Source organism: Malania oleifera, chromosome 6 (genome assembly GCF_029873635.1).
Source record: "Malania oleifera isolate guangnan ecotype guangnan chromosome 6, ASM2987363v1, whole genome shotgun sequence".
Lineage (NCBI taxonomy): Eukaryota > Viridiplantae > Streptophyta > Magnoliopsida > Santalales > Ximeniaceae > Malania > Malania oleifera.
The window spans coordinates 75,493,575-75,503,842 of record NC_080422.1 but is presented as its reverse complement, the minus strand read 5'-3'; the positions used below and the strand labels follow the sequence as shown (position 1 = coordinate 75,503,842).

General features: G+C 40.8%; 1 protein-coding gene across 1 annotated transcript; it reads right to left on the bottom strand.

Moving 5' to 3' along the window:
* Positions 1-3,607: 3,607 nt before the first annotated feature.
* On the bottom strand, positions 3,608-5,083 carry LOC131158651 (uncharacterized). Its single transcript, XM_058113519.1, has 2 exons — positions 4,609-5,083; positions 3,608-4,479 (listed from the first exon to the last, which is right to left on the bottom strand). Exons 1-2 carry the CDS (start codon positions 5,081-5,083, stop codon positions 3,608-3,610), a joined length of 1,347 nt encoding a protein of 448 aa, XP_057969502.1.
* Between the last annotated feature and the right edge of the window lie 5,185 nt (positions 5,084-10,268).

The window sequence follows — 10,268 nt, the reverse complement described above, 5'->3', positions numbered from 1 at the left end:
TAGATAAAACCTGGAGTTGAGTGGGTGGGACTTGTATGCGATCTCCATAGATTTGACACTTATGGCACTTTCGAACATACTCCATACAATCCCGTTCCATGGTTATCCAATAGTATCCACTCCTTAGGATTTTTCTGGCCAACGAGTGTCCTCCCGCATGGGTCCCACAAACGCCATCGTGTACTTCCTGTATGATTTGTCTGGCCTCTTGCAACTCCACGCACCGTAGGAGGGTCATATCATGGTTCCTTTTATACAATATCTCCCCATCTAAGAAGAATCCCATAGCTAGCCTCCGAATTGTCTTTCGGTCATTATTAGAGGCTCCTATGGGATACTCCTTCCATTGAATGTATGTTTTGATATCATGAAACCATGGCTTCCCATCGGCTTCTTCCGTCATTATACAATATGCAGGTTCCCTATGCATCCTTATTCGAATGGGTTCAATCTCTATTCCGGACTCAACCTTAAATAAAGCCGCCAATGTTGCTAGCGCATCAGGGATTAAGTTACTCTCTCTCGGTAAATGCGAAAAACTGATAGTATCGAATTCCTGCATCATTTCCTGAATGAACTCCTGATATGGTATTAATTTGGAATCCCGGGTTTCCCACTTTCCAGTCAACTGATAAATTACCAAAGCAGAATCTCCTTTTACAATCAATTTTTTAATGCCTCGGTCAATAGCCGCCTGTAAGCCCAATACGCACGCTTCATACTCAGCTATATTATTGGTACACGGAAAGGTGAGTTTGGCTGTGATTGGGTAATATTTACCCTCTGGTGATATGGGTATAGCCCCTATTCCATGCCCCCATACGTTGGTTGCCCCATCAAATAGCATCATCCACCCAACATTACCTTCCTTTTCTTGATCAATTGAATCAATATCTTGATCCGGGAAGTCAAACTCCATGGATTGGTAATCATTAACGGCCCTATCAGCCAAATATTCTGCTATAATGCTCCCTTTGATGGCTTTTCTCGTCACATATGTAATATCATATTCAGTCAACAGCATTTGCCAACGAGCCATCCGTCCTGTTACTGCAGGTTTCTCGAAAACATACTTAATCGGATCCATTTTAGAAATCAGCCATGTTGTGTAATACAGCGTGTATTGCCTTAATCTACTAACCACCCACACCAAAGCGCAACACGTCTTCTCCAGGTTAGAGTACCTAGATTCGTATTCCGTGAACTTTTTGCTTAAATAATAGATGGCGCGCTCCTTTCTTCCAGACTCATCGTGTTGTCCTAACACACACCCCATGGAATTCTCTGATACTACTAAGTACAATATAAGAGGCCTTCCAGGTACAGGGGGAACCAAAACTGGAGGGTTCAATAGATATTCTTTTATTTTCTCAAAAGCTTTCTGACATTCTTCACTCCATTTTTCGGGGTTATCCTTCTTCAGCAGCTTAAATATGGGCTCACAAGTAGCAGTCAATTGAGATATAAATCGAGCTATGTAGTTCAATTGGCCTAGGAAACTCCTGACTTCTTTTTCGGTTTTGGGACTAGGCATTTCTCGAATAGCTTTTATTTTATCTGGGTCTACTTCAATCCCTTTCTCACTTACGATAAATCCCAACAATTTTCCTGAAGAAGCTCCGAATGTACATTTTTCTGGATTTAATTTCAGTTGACATTTTCGTAGCCTTTTAAATAGCTTCCTTAAGTTCATCACATGGCTATACTCATCTCGAGACTTAACAATCATGTCGTCCACATATACTTCTATCTCCTTATGCATCAAGTCATGGAATAATGTTACCATGGCTCTCTGATAGGTTGCCCCTGCATTCTTTAAACCAAAGGGCATAACCTTGTAGCAAAAGGTCCCCCATAAGGTGATAAACGTGGTTTTCTCTTTATCTTCTGGGGCCATCTTAATTTGATTATATCCAAAAAACCCATCCATGAATGAAAACAGGGCATGTCCCGCCGTATTGTCTACCAGCACATCTATGTGTGGGAGTGGGAAATTATCTTTAGGGCTAGCTTTATTCAAGTCTCGATAGTCAACACAGACTCTCACTTTTCCATTTTTCTTCATTATTGGAACTACATTGGCCATCCACTCTGGATATTTGGCTACTTCTAAAAAACCAGCCCCAAACTGCTTCTGTACCTCTTCTTTTATTTTGATCAACATATCTGGGCGCATTCTCCTTAGTTTCTGTTTTACCGGTTTGCTATCTGGGTAAATGGGTATTTTATGTGTTACTAAGTCCGTATAAAATCCCGGCATGTCCTGAAATGACCATGCGAAAACATCTTGGTATTCCTTCAGAAGGTTTATCATTTCGCATCTTTCTTTTCCTCCCAACAGTGCCCCAATTTTTACTTCTTTTGGTTCCTCATTAGTCCCCAAATTTATTGTGACCGTGGGGTCACTACTGGTTAAAGTTGGTTTTTCATCTGATTTCAACATTCTTTGCATTTCAGGTGATAAGTCAGTCTCCTCTTCTATTTCAGCTTCTAGGATTAAGTTTTCAAAGTTAACATCAATTTCTGGCTCCTGAATACTGGTATGATTATTTTCCCTATCCCTGCATAAAACAAAGGTAAACAATTCTTTGACAAATGACCCAATAAATGCGAAAGAAATGCATACTGGTTTTATTTGATGAAAAAGACAAACGGTCCGAGGCAATAATGTCCACGGATTACAAAAAGAAAGCAAAATGAGCAAAAGCTATTACATGAAGTGAATTGGGTAATCAAAAGATGTCCAGTTCTGAATTTCTGTTCCTGTGGTCAATGGGTAGATCCATCTACTTGAGTCATTCATGTGGTCCCCTGATTCCAAGGTCAATATGCTCATCTGTTTCATTTCTTCCTCAAGAGTGACTTGATTGCCCTTTCGAAAGGTCTGATTTATTGGCGGGACTTCTACCCCCCATTTGGTACTTACTCTTCCTATGCGCCTCTCGATTCGGAGTATTCTTTTCTCTTCTGCCTTCTTCTTATGGTCAGCTAAAGTAGGAGTATATCCGATGCCATATCTCTCATTCATGCCTTCTGGTAACAATGGCATTGCGATGCCCTGGAGGTACTTCCCCAACCCTTTTCCTGGGCAAAATCCTGATTTAATCATTTCAGTAGCCACCATACGCGTGGAAGAAGAGATCCGAGGTTGAGGGATAAAAGATCCCTCCATTATAGTAATGACGTTGATGATCTCAAATGCTCGGAATGAATCTTCATGGGCTTCTTCAGCTGCTTCCACATAGGGAGTGGAAGAAGGTTTAGTAACCATTATATCGGTTTCTCCATAAACACATACTAGTTTATCACCTACCACAAATTTCACTCGCTGATGCAAAGAGGAGGGAACTGCCCCAGTATTATGTATCCAAGGCCTTCCCAAGAGACAACTGTATGAAGGTGTAATATCCATGACTTGAAAAGTGATATTGAAGGTTATGGGTCCAATTTGAATAGGGATGTCAAGCAACCCTACGGACTCTCTTCGTGTTCCATCGAAGGCACGCACCACCAAATTGTTGGGTGTCACATAAGAAGGATCAATGGGTAACCTCTGCAGTGTAGTTATTGGCATAACATTGAGGGATGACCCATTATCTATCAAGACTCAAGACATCATATGATCCTTACATTTGGTGGATATATGCAGCGCCTTGTTGTGCCCCTGGCCTTCTGGTGGAATTTCTTCATCAGTAAAAGTGATGTAGTTGGAGGCTGCCAGACTTCCGATCACATGATTGAATTTATCAACGCTGATATCATGGGGAATGTAGGCTTGATTTAGAACTTTAAGTAACGCCTCCCGATGGGTCTCTGAATTTAGTAGAAGTGACAAAACAGATATGTGAGCAGGCATTTTCTTTAGTTGGTCCACAATGTTGTACTCGCTGTGCTTTATTATCTTCAGGAATTCTTCGGCCTCTCCATTGGATATTGGACTTTTCACTGCCCTGTCTGGTTCCCCTGCATTCTGTCGATTTGTTTTAGAAGAATCTGGCATATACACCCTACCACTTCGAGTTATCCCTTTTACCCCTGCTATATTGCTGGTGCTTCCTTCGATATACGCTTCACATTCATATTTCCAGGGTACTGCTTGGTTACTCTTGTATGGGAATGGCCTGGGAGTAGAGATCACCAAGCGAGCTGGCGCTTCCTGTGTGGGAAGAGCCTTGTTCATGGTAGGTATGAATGGTTGATTAGTCCACTGGTGATATACTGGTCTGTTTTCCCCAACGACTACAATTTCTCCAATTTTGTGGGTACAACTGATCTCTATAAACTTGTTATCCACCATCTTTTGCAAAAACATTCTAAAAGTAACACACTTTTTCACCGATCTTCCTTCTTTGCTCTGACATAAACAAAGTGCATTAGTGGGGCAAACAGCCTCTTGCCCTATCCGACCTGCCGCAATAAGTTCATTGAACACCCAATCTAAAGACATTTGTTCAAAATCCACCTCGTTCATCCCTTCTTCTATCATTCCGACATTGTTACCCCCATGATTGGGCAAAGGGTTCCCTTGAATTCCTGGTTGTTTATCATCAAATGCTAGCCATCCGGCTTCTCTTAGTGTTTGAACCTTATTTTTGAATGCCCAAAAACGTTCAATAGTGTGCCCGGGAGTGTTAGCGTATGCACACTTGGCTTCGGGGTCATACCATTGCGGATAAGGTGCCGTAATGACCATTCCAGGAATGACTGAAACTAAGTTCCTTTCCATCAATTGTGGGAATAATTCTGAGTATGTCATTGGAATAGGATCTATCCTTCTCGTATTTCTCTGGATGCCTCTATCATGAGTTCGCACATTTGGTTGGGTAGGCATGGTCCTGGAAGGAACAACTTGGGGTCTACCTCCTGTATGAACTGTCTGATTGACAGAGGGTTCGAAAGCAAAATTCCTCCTAGCCCCTGGGCCATGCTCTCTTTGATATTGTTGTCTTTGAACCATCTGAACCTCTTCTTCCTTCTTCTTGCTTGTCCACTTCTTGCCTAGGCCATTCTCTGTACTAATACTTTTAGTTCTCCCTACTTTGATGGCTGTTTCAATCCTCTCTCCAGTAGAGACAATGTCCATGAAGTCATGGGGGGTTGCTCCTAAGAGATGCCCAAAGTAAGGATCTTTCAAGGTATTCACAAATAGGGAAATAGCCTCCCTGTCTTCCACCGGAGGATTGACTTGGATAGACATGTCCCTCCACCTGTATGCATATTCTCTAAATGTTTCGGTGGGCTTCATTTGCATACTCTGCAAGGTCATACGATCGCATGCCATTTCTATAACATGGCGGTATTGAGCTATGAAAGAATTAGCCAGATCTTTCCATGTGCGGATTCGAGCCCGATCTTGTTGAATATACCACCTGATAGCTGCCCTTGTCGAGCTATCTTGAAAGCAATGCATCATGAGTCTCTCATTATCGGAATGTGCAGCCATTTTTTGGCAATACAGGCGCAGGTGAGTTCGAGGACAATTAGTTCCATTAAATTTTTCAAAATCTGGCACTTTGAATTTCGGTGGCAGGGTGACCTTTGGCACGAGGCACAAATCATTGGGATCTACAGAGTCGAATGTATTGGATCCCTTAATAGCTTTTAAGCGTTCCTCGAGTACGTCGTATCGACGTTCAGTTTCAGATCTGTTCATCCTCAGATCAGAAGCTATTAATGGGGGAGTCCCCACTACTGGAAACCCCTGTGCTGGTACATTAGGAATGAATGGGGGTATACTTGGCATCGAACCCTCCATGACGCTAGGTAGTGGAGCTGACGTTTGTCCACGCACTAGGGTAAACCCTGGAGGATGAGTGGGGTCCATATCTGTCTCCGGATCATTCTGCACTGCTTTTCCTTTGTTCGTCAACAATTCTAGGATCTTGCTCATTTTTTCATTCAATTCTTCTTGTCCCTGCTCTATGCCCAGGACTCTACCTTCCAACTGTTCACTCATTTCTTTTGCCCTTCTCCTGGTATTGTATTGATGCGTGACAGTCTCAATGTTGCTGCTCAGACGAATTCTGTGGCTAGGCACTGCAAACCAAAACTTTCCCCTTTTAGAACTGTGAACGCGTAGGTATGAATGTATGAAATGTGATGGTCTTTTTAAGACATGTGTAAAATTCACAAATATAAAACATATGTATGCAGCCTAATGTACTTTAACCAAGGTTCATGGAAAAGATCATCATCATTCTAGAAGAAAAATCTGCTTTTCATTAAAAGGATCCTTTTATACGATATGTCATTCATCCCTGTTCCTTATTTTTATTGCCTACAACACTTTCAGAAATAATCCAATCGAATATTGAACAAAGATCTGCTCATGATTTCATAACCTCTACATCTTGCTGTGTCATCTTCTTATGCAAAGCTCGGAACTTGGCTTCCCAGTAGCCAGCTTTTGTTATGCACGGCTCCATCTTTTCCAGAACTTGGTTATATTTGCCTCTCTGCTCATCCCACTGATTTTCTAATTCCTGTATGTAGAGTGATTTCCTTTCATTTTCAGTTCTGGCTTCTTCTAACATCTGAGACTTCTGGTCCAATGCTACTTGGAGTGCTCGTCTTTTCTTTCTTAATGCCATTATTTCCCTTTCTGATTGTAAACACTGAGCTTTCTGTCACTTGATTTTTCGACGATAGAATGTAACCAACTTCTCTTCTTTTTGCCTTTCTTGTTGATCCTTCATTACTACCCACATTGCTTTTTCTTCTGCTAATCGTAGCCCTTCTTGCAAATTTTCCTGTATGTCTTCTGCTGGTGCCTTTGTTTGGGCTATAGGATCCCTCGCCATTTGTTTGACCTGTGAATTCACTCTGTTAGCCAACCATAGTTCATAGTTTCTTTGAGTACCTGAACCTTGATGGCCTGATTCTATTAAGTACACATGTCTCCATGCTACTGTAAATTCTCGGACTCGTCTTTGATCATCACCTGTTTCGTTCGAGAATCGAGAATTAGCCAGTCCGTGTGTCATGGGTATAAACTGGGTTGCCCCTATTTGCCTTCTAAGCATAAGGGGCGCATACGCTATCCCTCCCCAAGGGCCAAGCAGAGGCACCCATGGGAGATTTCCACACCTGTATATGACATTGGACGGGCCCATCCATGGTGCTTGCCAAACGAGTCCCCTGCTGACTAAATGTCGTAGTCTTGACTTCCATTCAAATTTATTGGCATGTTTTTCCCACTGGACGGTTCCGAATTCTGCTAAGGGAATTCTGAGTGTCGAGTAAGTGGTACGAAAAGACCCCAGGGTGCAAGGTAAGTGACTCATTATCCATACATACAGTAGGGGCACACAACATCTCATTCTCGTACGTCTTTTGACCTGACACTCATGGAGAGATCGAAAAGTCTCAGCTAGGATTCCAGGGACTGGGTTGATTCCTTCCTTTACCTGTGCTACAAAAGAAATAGTATTCTGATCGATAGTTCCTACCTCCTTTGGAAATATGATTAATCCATAAATAGCTAAGGCTAACATATGCATCTGAGCCTCTTCCCCATCTTCCTTTTCTAATAGTCGCTTCAAGCATGGCCAGGTGATTTTTGTATCTTCTGTCTTCTGAATTTTAACCCTGATGACGTCATGCAATTCTTTTACAAAAGATGCTCTAGGATCATGCACGTAAGTTTTGTAGGGCTTCGTTAACTTAGCTAAATGCAGCAAGGATCACATAAGGGAGATTTACGGACACATGAAGTAAGAACCCAATATGCCCATACAGCTGTGAAAATTTCAGCCGGCGCTGAGGTGACCACCCCTTCCAAATGACTCTCAGTTCTTCCAAAGAGTTTGACCGAGTATTTAGGTTGACTCGATCTAGTACCTCGATCACTGATTCCTTATCCACGCTATCTCCCCATTGACTTTGCTGATTTTCAGAGTATATCTGTACCGCGGACTCCTTTTCAAGCGTGACTATAGTGTCTTCCATGAATGACTTTTATCTTTTCCAGAATCTTGGCTAAGCACAAGGTATGCCTACATGGATGTAATATATCAGGCACAGTATGATAAGTTTAAAGTGATGACATTGCACAAAGAAAAATGAAGCTTTTATTTCAAACTTAGGGTGTATCTAGTGCTCAAACACATACAAACACGGATATGAACATATATGCAACCTATCGGGCATGATCATGTATGAAATGAAGTACATGAATGCAACGTATGCAATGAATGTTTGTGCATGGATGCAACTAGTGCAATTACACATACAAATAGAGATATGACCATGTGACTTATCATGCATGATTATGTGTGAAATTATGCATGAATGCATGGATGCAATGTAATCCTAACTAACTACTTTGTCAGCATTCTAGGAAAAGTCCCACTAATGAGAGATTTCAAGATTAAGACAATCACAATTTCAATTCGATTCTTCTCTCAATCATTCTTTTCCTTGATGACGGTCCATGGACCTCAGATTCTATGAGGGGTCAAATTATGATCTGAGGTTGGGGTTGGCCCAGGTTAGTCAACCCACTGGATTTGTTTAATACGGGCTTGTGGACTTTAGGGTGCATTTGGGCCTCAAGTATATTAAAATATGGGCTTCAATATATTTCATAATGGGATCAGGCCCTAATTTTAAAAGGACTTGGGCTTGGATTGCTTAGAAAAAGTTAGCCCATATTTTTAGACAATAGGGCCAAAGCCCACTTTTGAAATCTGGGTTTTAACCTTTTTGAAAATCAGGCTTGGGCCGAGTTTTTACTTAGGAAAAGGTCGGGCCTGGGTTTGTTTTTAAAGAATTGGGCCCAAGTTATTTGAAAAGGGTTGGGCCGGATTTCTAGGTAATAGGACCTAAGCCTATTTTTGAAATTTGGGTTTAACCCCCTTTTTTTTTTTTTGAAAATCAGGCCTGGGCCGAGTTTTTGCTTAGGAAAATGTTGGGCCTATACTTGTTATTTCTCAAAAAATTGGGCCCGAGTTATTTAAAAAGGGTTGGGCCGACCCATATTTTAAAATGCTTGGGCCAAGTGCTTCATATTTTGAAAGGATGGGCCTTGGTCTCATTATTGGGCTTTTTCAGAATATTGACAAAGTAGGATGCATGTCTAAATTGATATCAAATACACGGTATAATACAGAGTATCTCACAGCATATATACAACACACTATACATGGAGAAGGATGTGGCTCCTGTCCCAGCCTAGGGTAGGTACGTATATATAGGGTTCTTCATGGCTCTATCCTAGTTAGGGAAGACTATAGACAAGTACGTGTGGGTAGGCTCTAATCCCTATATAAAACAGGTTCCCAATCTAACCTCCATCCTCACCCAAAAGGGGTTTGGACAAAGTTTAAACTGAGTGGAGTGGTTCGCGGGTCCCCACAAGCCCTGCCACGTGGGGACAAACGCTATTACACTCCTATCTAATCCTAGTAAGGAAAGCTCGGGTATAGAGCGTGAGAGTGTGTGAATTTAATTTTTAACCTAATCTCACTATCCCCACATTTTTATTCACATGCTATAAACAATATGGAAACAAGATATTTACAATTAATATATATATTCAAAAGATAAGGAAACACAATATATGCAATTAATATGTTTATTCACAAAAAATTTGGAAACAAAAATAAGGAAACAAAATATTTACGATTAGTATACAAAATATCTATAATTAATTTACTTTTTCAAAATATCTTACAATTAATATGCTTTATTCAGAATATTTGGAAATAAAATATCTATAATTAATATTCACAAAATTAGGAAACAAAATATTTTTAATTAATTTTGGTTATTTACAAATTATGGAAGTAAAATATTTACAATTAATCAAGGTTATTTATGAATTACTATATTTACAAAATAAGGAGTAATTAAAAGATTTATTAAATTTAAACTTGGGATAATTTTTAATTAATTCATGGCTCGACTCTCTAAGTCTCCAGCAGAGTCGCCAAGCTGTCGCGACGTCCCGGGAGCGCGTGTGCCCCGGGCGGCGAGGTTAAAATCAATTTAATATTTTCATAGAAAAATATGGTGTAGGAGTCGCCACTAACCTTTAGTGCGGTTAGAACACATGATTACTACCCCGTTAGGGTAGAATCGGTCTACATTACCAGAGTTAGGCTCGGGAGTTCGGTTACGCGAGGGGAAGGTACGAGCACCCCCTACGCGCCCGTTCTTACGAACGGTACTTAATTAATTTAAAATTATCCCTAAGTTAATCTAATAATTCTTTAAATTACTCCTTTTTTTATGAATTTATAAGTACATGTAAAAAATAAATAAATAAA

Bases quoted from the DNA above. Each gene is read 5' to 3' on its own strand.
- LOC131158651 (XM_058113519.1), bottom strand. From the start codon at position 5,083: ATGGACATTGTCTCTACTGGAGAGAGGATTGAAACAGCCATCAAAGTA. The intron at 4,480-4,608 runs GTTTTTGGGCAT...TCGGAATGATAG, and splicing joins TCCCGGGCACACTATTGAAC to AAGAAGGGATGAACGAGGTG.